The sequence below is a fragment of the Culex pipiens genome, chromosome 3 (genome assembly GCF_016801865.2).
Source record: "Culex pipiens pallens isolate TS chromosome 3, TS_CPP_V2, whole genome shotgun sequence".
Classification (NCBI taxonomy): Eukaryota; Metazoa; Arthropoda; class Insecta; order Diptera; family Culicidae; genus Culex; species Culex pipiens.
This window is the reverse complement of record NC_068939.1, coordinates 47,782,313-47,800,471: the sequence shown is the minus strand read 5'-3', so window position 1 is coordinate 47,800,471 and position 18,159 is coordinate 47,782,313. Positions and strand designations below refer to the sequence as shown.

The 18,159-nt window shown below is 34.9% G+C and overlaps 2 protein-coding genes across 3 annotated transcripts; both read right to left on the bottom strand.

Moving 5' to 3' along the window:
* Positions 1–853: 853 nt before the first annotated feature.
* Positions 854–16,514, bottom strand: LOC120412625 (zinc finger protein 426-like). Of its 2 annotated transcripts, XM_039573177.2 has the most exons (4): positions 15,347–16,514; positions 6,648–6,855; positions 5,991–6,586; positions 854–1,116 (listed from the first exon to the last, which is right to left on the bottom strand). In XM_039573177.2, exons 1-3 carry the CDS (start codon positions 16,429–16,431, stop codon positions 5,996–5,998), a joined length of 1,884 nt encoding a protein of 627 aa, XP_039429111.1. In that variant the 5' UTR covers positions 16,432–16,514; the 3' UTR covers positions 854–1,116; positions 5,991–5,995. The 2 variants fall into 2 exon arrangements, with proteins under 2 accessions (XP_039429111.1, XP_039429110.1); XM_039573176.2 differs by lacking the exon at positions 854–1,116 and having other exon boundaries at positions 5,944–6,586.
* LOC120412629 (uncharacterized) lies at positions 11,547–12,476 on the bottom strand. Its single transcript, XM_039573185.2, has 2 exons — positions 12,344–12,476; positions 11,547–12,284 (listed from the first exon to the last, which is right to left on the bottom strand). Coding segments are annotated over exons 1-2 (561 nt in total). The 5' UTR covers positions 12,345–12,476; the 3' UTR covers positions 11,547–11,724.
* Positions 16,515–18,159: the final 1,645 nt, after the last annotated feature.

Sequence of the window (18,159 nt, the reverse complement as noted above, 5' to 3'; positions counted from 1 at the left end):
AACATCGACGGTATCTAATTTCGCTAACAAGTACACCCAACCATTTTTCACGTTGTCCCCTGCCTATCGTTTTTATGATTTTTTAATTGATCAATTTCTTTCCCAAAGCCGATTCGATTCCGCACGCACCTGAAGTGCCACCAAACAAACGTACCAAGCATTGCATAAATTATTCATCCCATTGCACCGCACTGAACTGGGACTGCACCGGGTGTTGAACGAAATTTCGTTTTATTATTAGATTCGAATTAATTTCTTCATAAAACCAATGTATTCATGGCGGTGCCTCCTTCGTCGTGGCGTCTGATTTCCGTTTTTGTCCGCCCCCGTGTGCACTTTTGGCACGTCCCTTCGAGGTTTTCGACCGTTGTACTTTCGATCCTACGTGATCAACTTTCGTAGGTGATGTATTGCAATGTCCATAGTTGGAGCTGCCACCACAATTTAACTCTTAATTGAATCATGATTGTACCTTAACATTTCATCCTTATTTCAAATCTTTGAAAAAAGAATCACCATAAAAATAAATTTTACTTTGATTTCCCTTTAAAATGAGACCATTTCTTACTCGATTGTGTCCCACTGTGAACCACATAGCACACGCAAGGAGCAAACGTGACCATCATAAATATGTTCATTTTCTCCCCCGCACAACATATATTCAATGCGGAATATGCCCTCGTCAAACATTGTTGCCATCGCCCACGTGTGTGCAGGCATAGTCTAGGTCAAGAAGTGATTTGTACCATTTTCGAATATTAATACATTTGGAACTTTCTTCGCGTGATTTGCGCACACTTGCTTTTATTGTTTCACGAGAGGGAAAATTAATTGCAGGAGCGCACTCACCTTTCCCTTAATTTAAAAGAAATTAAAAATTTCAACAGTTCATAAACCACTTGTCACCTCCTGCCGCATCATTTAACGATCCATGTGGTGGTGGGTCGTTAATTGGTTTTCGTTTTTCGACAATTTAGAGAAAACACTTTTTTTCGTCGATGGTGCAACCGAGCATTTTGATTGATGGTGGCGAGGTGAATGACAAAGTTATGAATTTAATTATCTGTTTTGCCGCTGTTGCTGGGCGGAACCTCAAAAAGGTGAAAACTGCAATAGCTGCAAAAGATAAAAAGGCCGTTTTTATAGATTATCATATCCGGAAGACCTGAACAAACGTTGGCTAAAGTCAAACAATCGAAGTTAAAGCATTACCCATTCCTTTGAAAGATTACTTCCAAAACATTTTGCAGGAGACGCATGGTGCTTTAAGTTCGATTAATGTTAATAAATCCGATTGTTTTCAAAATAGTAGTTTATGCAACAAGTTGCAAAAAGAAGATTTTTTCAGCACGAGTCGTACATTTATCCAACGAGGTTTACCGAGTTGGATAAATACGACGAGTGCTGAAAAAATCAAGTTTTGCAACGAGTTGCTTACAACATTTTTTGCAATTCCGAAAAACGCTTCTTGAATGGAATTTTATGTCAAACATTCATGTGTTTATTAAATTCACCGTTCAAAACAAAAAAAAAATATTTAAAAATGTTACTTTTCGATAATAGTGTTGAAAAGTTTAACTTTTCAGCACCCATTTCAGTGCTGAAAAGTAGAACTTTTCAGCACTGGTATTGAAAGGTATTAATTTTCCTTTCTGTTATTTTTGGTAGGGAAAAGTAGGCCGTTTCGTTTCTCCAGAAGGACAGGAAAAGTTGACAGTTTTACAGCGGGATTGCAAAAAAGCATATTTCAGAATGCTGGTAATTGAACGTCGAAACAAATCAAATTTGCACCCGCCCGAAATGCTTTGTAGACCGATTCTTAGCAAAGATATACAAAAAATTTCCTTTTTTCTATTTCCAATAACGACTTTTTAAAATAAATGATGTTTAGAAAAAATTGGTTCATTGGAAAAACGGAATTTAGCTATATATTTTTATGTGACTGTACTCATCAGCGTTCAAGAAGAACTTCTTAAAAGCTCTTAGAGTGCAATTAATGGTTCTTACCATATATCTTACTTGGTTATCCATAAAATCCGGGTCTTCGGGAGTTTCAAATATTAGCTATATTATTTTACTTTAATCACCGGCATAAAATTTCTATACAGAAAAATAAATGATATCCCAGAATTTGTAAAAACAATGGGGGGTTACTCCATATGTTTTGCCGCTACAGCCAAAACGCGAAAAAATATTTACGAAAAACAAAAAAAAACTTTTACCAAGTGAGCAATTCTCTACCAAAACCGGAAATGGATTTTATTTGTATTTTTTGATTAGGCTCAAACTTTGTGGGGGCCTTCCCTATGACCAAATATGCTATTTTGTGTCATTGGTTCACCCATACAAGTCTCAATACAATTTTGGCAGCTGTCCATACAAAAATGGTATGTAAATATTCAAACAGCTGTAACTTTTGAGTGAATTTTCTGATCAATTTGGTGTCTTCGGCAAAGTTGTAGGTATTGTTGAGGACCTTTGAGAAAAAAATAGGTACACGGAAAAAAAAATTTGCAGATTTTTTTATCAACTTTTTTTTTACTAAAACTCAATTTCCCAAAATACGTATTTTTTGATTTTCGAGATTTTTTGATATGTTTTAGGGGACAAAAATCCGCAACTTTTGAGCCATAGAGAAACATGGTCAAAAAATCTGCCGCCGAGTTATAAATTTTTGAAAAAATAGTGATTTCTGGAAAAAATCGAAGTTTCATGCAAAAACAAGTTTGACATTATTTTTTAATGCAAAATTGAATTTGCAATCGAAAAGTACTTTACAGATTTTTTGATAAAGGGCTCCGTTTTCAAGATATAGCCACCGAAAGTTTGATTTTATCGAAATATTTGCAGTTTTTCGATTTTTAAAAATAGTGACCATATTTTTTTTGAAAAGTTCAGAAAATTTGCTATTAAATTGTCTAAGAGACATTGAAGATTGGACCTCTGATTGCTGAGATATATCACTAAAAAAACACACCATTTTCTAATGACGATATCTCAGTAACTAATGGTCCAATTTTCAATGTTAATACATGAAACATTCGTGAAATTTTCCGATATTTTCGAAAAAAATATTTAGAAATTTTTAAATCAAGACTAGCATTTTAAATGGGCGTAATATTCAATTTTTGACCCTTTTAAAATGATAGTCTTGATTTTAAAATTTTAAAAATATTTTTTTCAAAAAGATCGGAAAATTTCACGAATGTTTCATGTATTAACATTGAAAATCGGACCATTAATTGCTGAGATATCGTCATTAGAAAATGGTGGGCTGTTTGGGTGAGACTTAGAAAACTTCAATTTTCGTGTTTCTTTTTCTTTAATCCGCTGTATCTCAGCAACCAGAGTTCCAATCTTCAATGTCTCTTAGACAATTTTGTAGCAAATTTTCTGAACTTTTCAAAAAAAAAATTTCTAGAAATGGTCACTCATGGTCACTATTTTTAAATATTGAAAAACTGCAAATATTTCGCTAAAATCAAACTTTCGGTGGCTATTTCTTGAAAACGGAGCCCTTTATCAAAAAATCTGTAAAGTACTTTTCGATTGCAAATTCAATTTTGCATTAAAAAATAATGTCAAACTTGTTTTTGCATGAAACTTCGCTTTTTTCCAAAAATCACTATTTTTTCAAAAATTTATAACTCGGCGGCAGATTTTTTGACCATGTTTCTCTATAGCTCAAAAGTTGCGGGTTTTTGTCCCCTAAAACATATAAAAAAATCTCGAAAATCAAAAAATACGTATTTTGGGAAATTGAGTTTTAGTAAAAAAAAGTTGATTAAAAAATCTGCAAATTTTTTTTCCGTGTACCTATTTTGTTTCTCAAAAGTCCTCAACAATACCAACAACTTTGCCGAAGACACCAAATTGATCAGAAAATTCACTCAAAAGTTACAGCTGTTTGAATATTTACATACCATTTTTGTATGGACAGCAGCCAAAATTGTATGGAGACTTGTATGGGTGAACCAATGACACAAAATAGCATATTTGGTCATAGGGAAGGCCCCCACAAAGTTTGAGCCAAATCAAAAAATACAAAAAATAAAAATGGTTGAAATCGGCCGATTTCGTAGAGAGTTGCTCAAGTCCTAAAATTCAAAATTCGTAAAATGATAAAAATCAATTTTAGCCAATAATTATTTTTCCCCCATGATTTTTGGATAAACTTTTTCAAGTGGTGACAAAAACTTGAAAAAAATAAAGGAAAGAAAAAATGTAAAACTAAAATAAATATTTCGTTTACTTAAACAACAAAATTCAGAAAAAAATTTCAGCTGAAAAACATTTAAAACTAATTAAAAAAAAATAAACTTCAAAAAGAATTATGAAAATAAAATAAAATAAAAATTGAATTTTGCTGCAAACATTTTTTTAAGTTTTTGTCTCCCTCCTTGATCACGCAAAAAAAAACTTGGTGCAAAAAAAAATTATTTTTCAAAATATTAACTTTGAGTGCAAATAACTAGGAAAAAAATGTATTCCCCTGCGTTTTTAATAATTTTTAACATTATAATCGCGGGCGTTAATAATTAGAGTTCACGCACGTTGATATGACCGCAAGGCAGCCGCAGAACAAATTTTCGGATATTGTCGAAGTCTTGAGTTTTCAGCTTATATTGTGAAAAATATTGAAAATAGTTTACAGCCAAATCAACGTGAAATTTCAGTTCAACTTGGTTATTTATTAGGGTATTTCAGCCAAACAAAAAAGTTCTCAGATCACGGCAAACCGAGGTTCCCCTAGTAGAGGATACCCATAGGGACTCTCATGCCAAATATCAGCCTATTTGGTTGAGAATTGGCCTGTCCCCAGGCGAGTTGAAATTTACATGGAAATTACTATGGGATTGTTGTGCTTTTCGTTCATTCGATCCTACAGGTCTGGGGACAACATGGATTCACTCGGAATAAAGACAGGTGTGTAGGGGATGGTCCAATGAACAAATTCCAGAAGGAATTAGGGTTGTCCGTTCTATCTCCAAGGTGCGCATTGGATCGACGTCCAGTGTCTCCAGAATCAATAATTCACCCTTCAAAAGCAGGCTTTGTGTAAACCACGACGCCACATATCAGACGGCGATCACGTGGCAGAGCATACACTCATGTTTTAGCTCAGAAACATTCTAAACCTCGGTTTGCCTGATTTTGGTTTTGGATGAAACACCCTATTATTTATACACCGCGGTAGTTAGGCGGCTATAATCTCCTGTCAGTCGAAGCGAAGACAAAATGTGATTAAAAAATTGTATCTCGCAATAAAAACCTCAAATGGTTTGGTAAAAAACAACTTGGGATCCGTAACGAAGCAACTTTTGAGAAAGCTGAGGTGCGATCGACGGGATAGTTTCCCAGTTATTCAGTTGCGAACACTCAAGCGACGCAAAATAAAGAACCCTTACTAAAACCCAAACTGAATCAAGTCATTCCTTCAATCTATTAGCTAATTTGAAGATTTTGGGACCATTAAATATATAGAAATGCTTCAAAAGACCTTAAGAATATACTTAAGAGAATTAGAATTGATCTAGTTTTACGAAAATGTGAGTAGTTTTTATATTTTCATGTATTTTGAACCACAAACTTCAATGCCCGTTCTTCCCCAACTCCCTTTATTTGGGATGAGTTCATCTCATGTATAGACAAACAAACGCTGAAAGTTTCATCGAAATCGGAGTACCTCAATACGACCTCTGAAACAAACCGAGCCAGATCTACAAAAACTGCCACTTAAAGGATTACTAATCAAATAGATGCTCCCGTTTTTTATATACCCTAAAACGGTGTTCCACTGATAGCCTTTGATAGGTTTTAGGTATTTCCGGTAAATAGAATTATTTTTATGAAAAAATCACATTATCAAAAAATCAAAATTTACATTCCAACTCCCAAAGTTAATAAAAGGATGTGATATAAATCTAATTACGAGAACAGCAATAAAATATAAATCTTAACTTATATTTTCCCAAATCCTAAAATCTTACCTCATCTAGTGTTGCTCCAGCTTAACTAACATATGATCCGGTCCAATCTGGTCAATGTTTTGCTGATAGTCCACTGCATTTACCATCCGAATCGTCCCACCATCCACCACTTCACAATACTCTACCTGTTGCTGCTGCTGCTGAAGTTGTTGCCCCATCCCAACCTCGTCCAGCACTTCTTCCTCTCCAAACGGAATCAATTCAGCGCACTGCTGCATGTGCTCTTTCTTGAGTTTTCTCGTGGGAAACACCCGACCACAGCGCACGCACCTTTCCACCGGCTTCCGGGCAGCCCTGACCGCACTCATCAGCTGGTTCGCTGCCGGTTTGACGCGGACGTTCGTTTTGAGCCCATGAGCCAAAAACATGTGCTTGTTAAAGTGCAGGTGGAACTTGAAATCCCGCCCGCAGCACTCGTAACTGTCCCGATAGGTGATACACAGGTGATCGTCGAACTCCTTCCGGTTGAGGAACGCCACCAGGCAGGTTGCACACTCCAGTTCCTTTGGCCGGGCGTGGTGCGCCTTGTGCTCGGCCAGGTCGGCCGCCGAGCTGAACGATTTAAGGCAGATGTCGCAGGGGAAGTATGTTTGAATCTAAAAATGAACGCTTTTTTAAGAATTTTAAATTTCAGCATCCCAAAAGAAGTGAACCTACGTTGTGGGTCCGTTCCATGTGCATCCGCAGCTTGTCCTTGCGGCCGTAACTGACCGAGCAAAGTGAGCAGCTAAATTTGATGGCCCGATGCACTGTGTTGTGATGTCGCCGCAGGTGGGCGGATGTTTTAAAGCTCATGTCGCACTCCTCACACTGGTAACTGCGTTGCTCGGAATGGGTGCGGGAGTGCAGGAGGAGGGACTTCTTGCTACAATGGAAAAAGAAGAAACGACTGATAAGATCTTTTTGATTTTTGAAACAAGAATACTGCCGTTCTACGCATAATTGTCCCATGTCAGTTTTGGAAGATTTTGACTTTATGACATTTTTAATTTTAGTCTGATGTGTACTTAAAGAAAAACACATACAATCTGGTACTTTGTTTGGAAACTCATTAAAAACAACACCAAGTCTGTTTGTCCCATCATTAAACTTCTACGCATAATTGTCCCACCAAGTATTTTCTTACACGGAATCATTAGTTTTACTAAGCATTATGTCTTGTTTACCTGTTGTATAGCAAGAGAATCACAAATAAGGGTAATAAACTGCTAACTGGGGCGATTGGGGACACATAGGGCGAATAAGAACTCACGAGACAATTATGCGTAGAAACACAGAAATCGGTTAAAAAATTTAAATCGCGTTTTTCTCAGTTGCACTTTTTTGAACATGGGACAATTATGCGTAGAACGGCAGAATAGAGGTTAATGATAAAAAAATCTATAAATTCTGGAGCAACATTTGAAAAGGGCGCATAAGCTAGGACTATTTTGCAAATTCTGAGACAAGCGGTATACGCACTTCAGAAGGAACCGGTCAAGAAAAAAATCAAATGGGCAGCAGCGGCAGCGCAAGCAAGTCAGAGAGGGTGAAGAAAAGCCCCAAGAAATCGCTCTCTCTCCTTTGTTCTACTGTTCGCAAAGCTGTTTCTTGACCCCTATCCTTCCGATCTGCATACTAGCATACAACAGGTAATTATTTAACAAAACTCGCAGTTTAAAAAGGAAGCCGGGGAGGCCAACTATTATTATACATTTCGAGTTTTGTCTCGGAATTTGCAAAATAGTTCCAGCTCTCAGAATGCTCATCCACCCTTTTCTCGTGTTGCCCCAGAATTTGAAACCCAAAAGTATCTGTACGAAAAAAGGATAAAATTTCTTCTAATCTAATCTTACAGGGTGACCACTCAGATTCCATTTTCAAATTCCCGACTTTTTTCAGTACCTCAAAAAATAGATATTTCTTACCTGAAGAATGATTTCAATTTTAAAACTCTTTTTAAAAAGTCAATATAAACCATTGGACAAAATTTAAAAAAAAAAAAGTTTAGTAAAAAAACTTAAATTCCAATAATACTGCAAAAATTAAAACATTGTTTTGATTCAGAGTAAAAACATAAATCATGAGATTTTGAAAAATAAGGCCCTTGCAAATATTTTTCAAAGTTTATGTTGCCCCCCCCCCCCCTTCAAAATCGGTCCGAAAAATCAGGAGAAAAAAATATTTTTCAAAAAAAACTTCAAAATTTTTAGTCGAATCTACCAAAATTAATTTTCAATGCGTTTTCCTGCATTCAAAATAATATTTAGCATGTCCCCCTCGACTTTGGCCAGAGTCGAGGGACATAAACTACTTCAAAAAATATTTGCAGCGGCCAAACCGAAAGCGTAACATTACTTATAATTTCAATTTTTATTTTTTTATAACCGAATATAAAGTTTTTTTTTAAACTTCGTTTCAACTGGCATAGAAAATGATGATGACAAATAATCAAAGATAACAAAAAATTTAAATTTTATGTTTTATCAAATCTTTACATAACTTTTCACTTGATTAAAGTTGTTATTCTTTCAAAGAATTTAAAAATATCTATGAATTCGTTTAAACGATGTTTTACGAAGTATCCTTTAAAATTTTGAAAATTTTGATATTTAATTTTATGAATCAATTTCGATTTATCGAAGTGTTTAAACTTTTTTTTCTATGAAAAATTCAGTTTGACAACACTTCATATTTGACCACTTATTTCATCAAACTAATTCGTTATAACTCAAGAAAATTCTAATTAATTTAATCAAGCCAATGCAAATCTTAATTAAATTTTTCCTGTCATTAGAAAAAAAAAAATCTGCAGAAAAACAATATTTTTTGTTAATTCATTAATATACTAACTATATCTGAAAGTCAAAATTTTGATTAAATTTTTTACCAACCTTATTTACAATTTCAAGATTTTAGAATATTTTTAAAAGATGTACAAAATATTTTAAAATTATTCAAGAGTTTGAAAATATTTTTCAAGCAGATGTGCTTGGGATTCCCGACCTTTCCCGACATTTTAACAAAAAATCACAAAATCCCGATTTTTTCCAGATTTTTCGTGGATTTTGGCGAATTCCCGACTTTCCCGACTTGAGTGGCCACCCTGAATCTAACACAGCCAGTCCGAAGAAAGCATCCCGGAAGAACTTGTGGATAGATTACGCTCCAAGATTTGCCATGTCAACATTCAAAGAGTGAATTTTGTGAACGACCATATTTCACATAATCTACAGGGGAGGGTGGATACGTGGACATACCGTTCGAAACGCTTCGGGTGAGTAGCGTAGAGCGGGAAGTTTAGGGGAAATGAAAAATTCATTATATTAGCAATTCTACGCGGAAAGTGCTTAGTTGCGGCTCAAAATTTGATTCGGAGTTTTCTTTTTCTTACCATTAGGGTAACCCTATTTAAAAAAAAATCATGACTCCGCGACATTTCAACCGAATTTAGCTTTCTTGGACGCATATTAAAATTAATTAATTAGGATTTCGCAATTCGCAATTCGCAATTTTCAGTGTAAGAACGGGCCTTGACCGATCTTATGCACCAGGTTCCCGACGAACACGCACTGCCCTTACACCTACATCTTACCCTTGCTCTGAGTCAGTACGAGCAACACGCTAGAACACGCTTTGAGTGTTCGTGCCAGGCATGCACACCTTCTTTTCCGGTTACGCATTTTAACTCGGCCGGGGGCGGTACATTACGTAGGGTTTGATGTAAGTATAAGCGCCTAACCATCTATAGTGTGCCTATCAACTTTCGTTAAAGCAAAAACTGTTTTATTTTAGTTTGAATTCAAAAACTAGTTGTAATTTTACTGTGTATTGTTTTCTCCTGAAATCTTTCCTAGTGTTGAGTACAGATTGTCTAGGGAAACAGATTGGCCAATGTTTCTGGACACCAAACGTGCTGGACACCAAACGCCCTTTACGCCCAGCAAAACTGGCAGTGTTGTAAGCGCAAAACATACGTTGCCAGTGCCTGTTTATTTTGCATTGGCCAGTCTGTTTCCCTAGACAGTCTGTAGTGTTGAGTCGTGTTTATCTGTTGCTATTTCTTTTGTCGCGGTGTTTTGTTACAATTTTTTGGTCCTAAGCATTTTAGAAAAGTTTTTCAAAAGTACAATAGTAATATTTGTGTTAATCCTTTAATCATTCCATAAATTGAGTAAGGGCTCGAACCTCACTTGCTTAAGAAAAAGGTGAAGTTTCAAAACAATGGACAGTGAAGGAAATATACTATGTAAAGAATCATTAGTAAAAGAAAGATAGTAATTTAGGAAGTAGATAAAGAAATAAACAATAGTTAATAAATAGAGGTAACAAACAAGCTTAGATTGTATTGATGGCAATTTACAGGGAAGATGAGAAATTATTCAAATAGGTAAATAAAGAAAAGGCACATGATAAACAAAATTGACATCGCTGCCAAATTAAGGGAAAGCAGACCGTTTGTTACAGCAGAATCAATTGGTAAAATAGAGTGGAAAAGCGTTGAGAAATAAGAGAATCAAATAAGTAAAATCGAAATCGAATGAAGGATAGTAAACAGAAGACGTTTTAGAAAATCAGTGAAACAAAATAAACAGAAGATTGCTGTTAGCTGAAATGGAAAGAAGAAAAGCGATGCTCAGGTACATCCACAGCAGTTGACTCAACATACTGCGAATCAAAACAATACCGTCTACAATCACAAATTACTTCCCTTTCCCATATTGACGCGCCCCTTTCTTTTAGCCGTCTCCACTCTGACCCTCGCTGGTCAAAGGTTTACGAGTCGTTTCCACAGGCCACCAGCTAGGTTACACCTTGTCATCATGATGACTAAACCAATCCAACGTGGAGGTAAGAAAATAGGACACTTGCAAGGAACCAGAGCCATGCTGTTTTGTCCAAACCAGTGCTGAAAATGTCAGGGGTCTTGACGCGAAAATCGGCGACGCTGACACGAATTTTTCAGATCCAGTCACTGAACCGCAAAACCGTTACATAAACAAACCAGGCGCAGTCGTGAGTGCCCTAGTTCATTGAGCAGCTGCAATGCGAGGCAGTAGTCGACCAACGCTCATTCGACGTTGCACGCACACACATAAAGAAACAAGTTTTTACACAAAAAGTTTGTATTTATGCATGGAAATGTATCTTTGAATATAAGTTATGGTTGTTTGAAGTGTTTTGCACAGTCTTGAACCATTCAATTGTTTAAAAATAGTCAAAATAGTGTTTAAAGAGGATTTTACGAGTCAGTCATATGACACGAATTAACTGAGTGTAGCTCATTTTTTCATGTCTCTCATTCTCCAGCAGCCGACCGGCACGAGTCAGGCGGCAGTGGTTGAACGGACACAGTAGGCTTACAGTCACATGCTAGCAGTGAACTTACATTTTGGTTTGCTTCATGTGTACGCTGGGTTGGAAACATTTTGCAGGCCTGGTCCAAACAGCACTACGGATGTAGTTGGGCTCCTTCCGGGATGTTCCTCGCCTGGGTGTCAACCGACGAGTATCATCAGTATCATGCACCCTTGGCCTGCAAAAAAGAATTTGTAAATAATTCAACAACTTTTTTTGTTTTTTATTTGTATCAAATTCTTACATTAAAAGCATATCTTAATGCTTTTTGAGATGTGATTTTAAGAACATGTAGAATCGTGTTTCTTTTCATGTCTAGTTCATACATGTTTAATCACCAAGTCAAATATGGAATGCTAAGCATTTCACGTCAATGTTCTTTTTTCGTTTCTGTATCCTATTTCAGTGCCGATGCCTGCTGCTGCAGCTGCTTCTGCTGTAGCTGCCGGAGCTTGCGCGCCTTATGCGGCACGTACGGAGGATTCTTCTGCGGCAGAAAACGGTACGCTCCGTAAAAGTCCTCGACATCCTTCATGGTAGGCTCCTTGCCGTCCATCCCGATTTCCTTCAGTCCCGGAAACAGACCGCGTACGAACGCGGCATAATCATCGTTCTCCGCGAGCACCATCACGTAACCAGCGATAAGGAACACGTCCAGGGGACGTTTGCCCAGCTGCTGCTCGCCGCAATCGTTCACGTAATCGCGAACCTTCGCCAGCTGCGAGTCCATCCACATCCATTCGTGCGGATAGTTTGGCAACGAAAAACGGACCGGAATCGGAACGGGGCAGTCGGCCAGCTTGACCAGCTCCGGGCATCGGGTCTTGACTCTTTTGATTTCCTTCGGAGTGAAGTTGTGGCTCTCCTCGAGGACCTTGATCAACGGTGCTTCCCGGGCCAGCTGTTGCTGGTACAGCATCTTCTGACGGTCCCGGTATGCCTTTGACTTTCCGCCCACTGTTGGAAAGGAAATTTTTGATCATTTATTGAAAAGGAGACTTTTGAGATTAACTTACTTTTGTTGCTGCTGCTTAACTTCGATGCCAGAAATGCTGAATCGATAAGATTAAAATCTTTGAATAACGTATTTTAGCGCCAAAATCAACAACACAAACACAACTGCAGTTGACAAACTGATAAACAGTACACGTAAAGATGGGCGTACGCACCTTCTGAATGTTAAATTACTTAAAAATATTTATCTGCTTAAAAAAACAAAAACAAATAAAAACATTGTAATATTCAGAAATCAAGATTGAAAAATTATAAGTGTGACACTTCAATAAATTAAATACCCAAATTCAAAAATTCAAAATATGTATTAGATCAAAAAAATATATAAATAAATCAATAATTCTAAACTTCAAAAATTTCAAGGGTAAAAAATTTAAACATTCTGAGAACTAAAATCCAAGATTCATAAGTACAAGAAGGCCAAAATTCTTAAATTCTTAAATCTTTAAATTCTTAAATTCTTAAATTCTTAAATTCTTAAATTCTTAAATTCTTAAATTCTTAAATTCTTAAATTCTTAAATTCTTAAATTCTTAAATTCTTAAATTCTTAAATTCTTAAATTCTTAAATTCTTAAATTCTTAAATTCTTAAATTCTTAAATTCTTAAATTCTTAAATTCTTAAATTCTTAAATTCTTAAATTCTTAAATTCTTAAATTCTTAAATTCTTAAATTCTTAAATTCTTAAATTCTTAAATTCTTAAATTCTTAAATTCTTAAATTCTTAAATTCTTAAATTCTTAAATTCTTAAATTTTTAATTTCTTAAATTCTTAAATTCTTAAATTCTTAAATTCTTAAATTCTTAAATTCATAAATTCTTAAATTCTTAAATTCTTAAATTCCTAAACTCTTAAATTCTTAAATTCTTAAATTCTTAAATTCTTAAATTCTTAAATTCATAAATTCTTAAATTCCTAAACTCTTAAATTCTTAAATTCTTGAATTCTTAAATTCTTAAATTCTTAAATTCTTAAATTCTTAAATTCTTAAATTCTTAAATTCTTAAATTCTTAAATTCTTAAATTCTTAAATTCTTAAATTCTTAAATTCCTAAATTCTTAAATTCTTAAATTCTTAAATTCTTAAATTCTTAAATTCTTAAATTCTTAAATTCTTAAATTCTTAAATTCTTAAATTCTTAAATTCTGAAATTCTGAAATTCTGAAATTCTGAAATTCTGAAATTCTTAAATTCTTAAATTCTTAAATTCTTAAATTCTTAAATTCTTAAATTCTTAAATTCTTAAATTCTTAAATTCTTAAATTCTTAAATTCTTAAATTCTTAAATTCTTAAATTCTTAAATTCTTAAATTCTTAAATTCTTAAATTCTTAAATTCTTAAATTCTTAAATTCTTAAATTCTTAAATTCTTAAATTCTTAAATTCTTAAATTCTTAAATTCTTAAATTCTTAAATTCTTAAATTCTTAAATTCTTAAATTCTTAAATTCTTAAATTCTTAAATTCTTAAATTCTTAAATTCTTAAATTCTTAAATTCTTAAATTCTTAAATTCTTAAATTCTTAAATTCTTAAATTCTTAAATTCTTAAATTCTTAAATTCTTAAATTCTTAAATTCTTAAATTCTTAAATTCTTAAATTCTTAAATTCTTAAATTCTTAAATTCTTAAATTCTTAAATTCTTAAATTCTTAAATTCTTAAATTCTTAAATTCTTAAATTCTTAAATTCTTAAATTCTTAAATTCTTAAATTCTTAAATTCTTAAATTCTTAAATTCTTAAATTCTTAAATTCTTAAATTCTTAAATTCTTAAATTCTTAAATTCTTAAATTCTTAAATTCTTAAATTCTTAAATTCTTAAATTCTTAAATTCTTAAATTCTTAAATTCTTAAATTCTTAAATTCTTAAATTTTTAAATTCTTAAATTCTTAAATTCTTAAATTCTTAAATTCTTAAATTCTTAAATTCTTAAATTCTTAAATTCTTAAATTCTTAAATTCTTAAATTCTTAAATTCTTAAATTCTTAAATTCTTAAATTCTTAAATTCTTAAATTCTTAAATTCTTAAATTCTTAAATTCTTAAATTCTTAAATTCTTAAATTCTTAAATTCTTAAATTCTTAAATTCTTAAATTAAAATTCTTAAATTCTTAAATTCTTAAATTCTTAAATTCTTAAATTCTTAAATTCTTAAATTCTTAAATTCTTAAATTCTTAAATTCTTAAATTCTTAAATTCTTAAATTCTTAAATTCTTAAATTCTTAATTGACTTATTTAAAAATCCAAAAATTAAAATACCAGAAAAACAATAAAAATTTCTAAATAATCACAGAAAATAAGACTTTTGAGCTTGTTTTGGTGTAATTTTTTCTGGTCAGAGACCTCAATTTTGTGTGAAATTTTTGCAAAGGTAAATCTATTACGAACTGTATTAAAATGTATGTTAAAATCCCAGGTTTTTTTATTTGCAAAGTTTTATTTTTGATATTTTGAATTTAAGAACTGTAGAATGTTTGAATCATAGAATCAAGGTTTTTTTTATTGTCAGATATTTTATTTAATATTTGTATTTTTGAATTTCTGAAAACCTGATTACTTTAACTTTTTAAGCCATCAATTAAAAAAAAAAATAATCCTCGATTTAAAATTATTTGATTAATCAATATTTTTTAATATTTAAGATTTTAGAATTCTTAAAAATTTCAAATTCTTGAGTTTTACATTTCAATACATTTCAACATTTAATTTTGTTGTTGTTTTTGTTTTATAATTATTAGTTACACCTTAACTTTCAACCAAGCATCTTATATAATATTGATAATAGATCGGACGAAATACGTTATTTATTTTTCTTTTGTGACTTTGTTGATCTGATTGCTGGGTGCTGACATACAACCCCTTAAAGATTAATTTTCTATGTAATCTGAATTTCAAACCCCATTTTTCAAATGACGATATCCCGGAAACTAAAGGATCGATTTTCAATGTTCAAATAAGACTGCTCTTTTCAATAAACATTATTTTAAATAATTAACTCACTTTTTAAACGCCAGCCCGCAATCGTTGCACTGGAAATCCACCAAGCTCAGGTGCACCACGCTCATGTGCAACTTTAGCTCGTTCGAGGTAAAATACGCCGTCCGACAGTACTGGCACGGGTACTTGCTCTCGCCTTTATGCCGCCGCAAATGCACCTCCAGCGTGTACTTATGTTTCAACACCAGGCCACAGATGTCGCACACGTACTTGGAGTGCATTTCCTTCTTGTGCCGCAGCAGCTCGTCCTTGGTGGGGTAAACTTCGTCGCAGTTGGCGAACGAACACTTCCAGGGATTCCGGTCGTCGGGGTTTTCGTGCCGATCAACGTGACTTTGGAACATTTCCTGGGAGGTGGTTCGGTATTTGCAGTAAGAGCACTGCATCATTCTCGTTTTGGGCCTTATTTTCTGCGGTTGCTCGTTTGACTCGAGCGATTCTTCGTGCTCGTCTTGAAGGAACTCTTCTGGTTCTTCAGGATCTTCAAGAAATTCGGCGAACGGTTCAGGATCTTCCTTCGCTTCTTCCTGATGGTGACGTTGCACCGACGCACTCCCATCCTCTTCGATATACTCAACATTGTAGTATTCTACGTCCTCGGGCTTACTTTCCCTCACAACCTGTTGAGTAGCATCATTTTCCAACTTTATCTGAACAGGCGCTTTCTTGCGTTTGAACTGTTCAAGAAAATCTTGCAGCAAAACTTCCTCCTTGCTGCAGAGATTCAACTCTCGAATCAGCCTGACCAACGCGTCCCGTTCGGCTCCAAACAATCGAACAATCGGCCCTTCATTCCCAAGTTTGAGGCTGGCCAAAGCGACCAAAAGTTTCCCCGTCATCGTCGCTTTCGCCTGGTACTGACACACAAACTCAAAAGTGGAAAAGCAGCCGGAGCAGATCGCTCTGGGCAGGTGGTCGGAAATGTCCTTGGACGCCTCGAACGTAAGTCGATTGAGCAGCTGCAGCAGCGTTTGCGAACCAACACCTTCCAGGGTAATGCTCTCCAACGGGATCATTTCCCCCACCGGCTTGGGCTGCACGCACATCCGGCACACGTCCGGAAACTGGTCCAGCGCGAAGATGGCCATCGCGGGCGGGGAAGAAACGAGATTTTAGGCGAAATTACAACAGAAAATCAGTTTGTTCACGAAATGGTAAATAACAACAAACGATTTTGAGTTTGACGTTTTGAGCGATGTTAGCCCTGTTGACAAAAAGTTGGTGTACACGCACGTCCAAAATCAGTCAGATTTCGGTGAAGAGTACACGCAAACCAGGATATCGCAATAAATAATTGAGATAAATGTCGCAAAAACGAGATCGATTCTGCCAACTAAATTTTTGAGATCAGTTTCTTTTGTTTACATTCGCAGTTTTGAGTTGGAGTCACTTTTTACACGGCGCTCACGCATACTATCAAAACAAACGTTTGGTAGTAAGTGTGAGCTCTGTATAAAGAGGGTGTCAAACTAAAAAGTGACCCCGTTCGTTTGACAACAGTTGGTGTCAAACCAACGGGGTTTGAGTGTATTGCAATGGAACTTAGTAGTTTTTGACAAATTCTGGAATTAGTGAAAATCTATTTCTATTCTGTTTTGACATTTGGGGAGTATGACACAAGCGAGCAGCGAAAAGATCGGATCGGGAAAAGAACCGTGAATGTGGAGGAAACGGTGGCCACACGCTAACCAGTCGATCTCAATTTTGAGTGAAAAAAAGTGAAACCCTTTGGTGAAACCACACGCAGAAAAATAAGGCATATTTGAATCAACAAAACGTTTTGTTGATTTGAAAATCATAATTTTTGTTGAATCAACGCTAAACGTCAAAGCACCTTTATCGAAACAACAAAAGACTTTTGTGGAATTGGGAAAATCAAGCTTTGTTTCAACGCAAAATCGGCGTTGATTATATTCAACAAAAATTTTGTTGATTCAAACCTCGTACAGGCTGATTCTACAAAACATTTTTCTGCGTGCACTCAACGGTGAGATGAGCAACTCGATCTCAATTTTGAGATTAGATATGCAATATCAACTTTGAGATGCGTTTAGAACCGGGAAAGCAGAAAAGTGGCTCTGGAGGGCACTCTTGGTGTTTATCAAGGAACATCAATAAAACAAAGGTAACCCTGAAAACATTTTCTTATTCACAAGGTTTTATAGGTGATTTCATTGAGAAATGATAGTAGTGCAAGTGAATGGAGAGGTATTTCCGTACCTCCGGAACTCGGCAGATTTAGGACGCCCTGTGCGTATCATATTGTGTGTTTTGGCGACGTCGTACTCAGCCGGAACTTTGTGAGAGGGAGGGGGGGTCCAGCCTCCAGCAAGGTAAACCCCGGAAATTTCTTCTAGGGATGCACCGTGTGTGTCACAGCGCAATAAGTGCCTTCGTGCCAGGATTGCACCGTGTGTGTCACAGCGCAGTAAGCGCCTTCGTGTCAGAATTTGCCAAAAACGACTAAGTTCCATCGCAACAGAAGAAACTGATCTCAAAAATTTAGTTGGCAGAATCGATCTCGTTTTTGCGACATTTATCTCAATTACTGCGATCCCCTGGTTTGCGTGTGGTCATAGTAGGCTGATGAAACGATCCTTAAATAATCTATAAAATCAGTAACAACATTTCAAAAGGGCGAATCGTACAATCCTGCCGTTTCGGGAATATCAACATTCAAAATTTTGCAATTTCGATTAATTCCTATTTCCACAAAAATGCATGAAAACCATCAATTTTGTCGAAACGTAATAGAAAATAGCAATAATTTCATCAAAGAGAGCAATTTGAAATTAATTAAAGTGTTTTTGCTATTA

What these genes read in the sequence shown, in the direction of transcription:
- LOC120412625 (XM_039573177.2), bottom strand. Translation starts at nt 16,431, where the DNA reads ATGGCCATCTTCGCGCTGGACCAGTTTCCGGACGTGTGCCGGATGTGC. An exon ending in TGCGGGCTGGCGTTTAAAAA is followed by an intron (nt 6,856 to 15,346) that starts GTGAGTTAATTA and finishes TTTCCATTGTAG; the next exon opens with CAAGAAGTCCCTCCTCCTGC. An exon ending in ACATGGAACGGACCCACAAC is followed by an intron (nt 6,587 to 6,647) that starts GTAGGTTCACTT and finishes GTTCATTTTTAG; the next exon opens with ATTCAAACATACTTCCCCTG.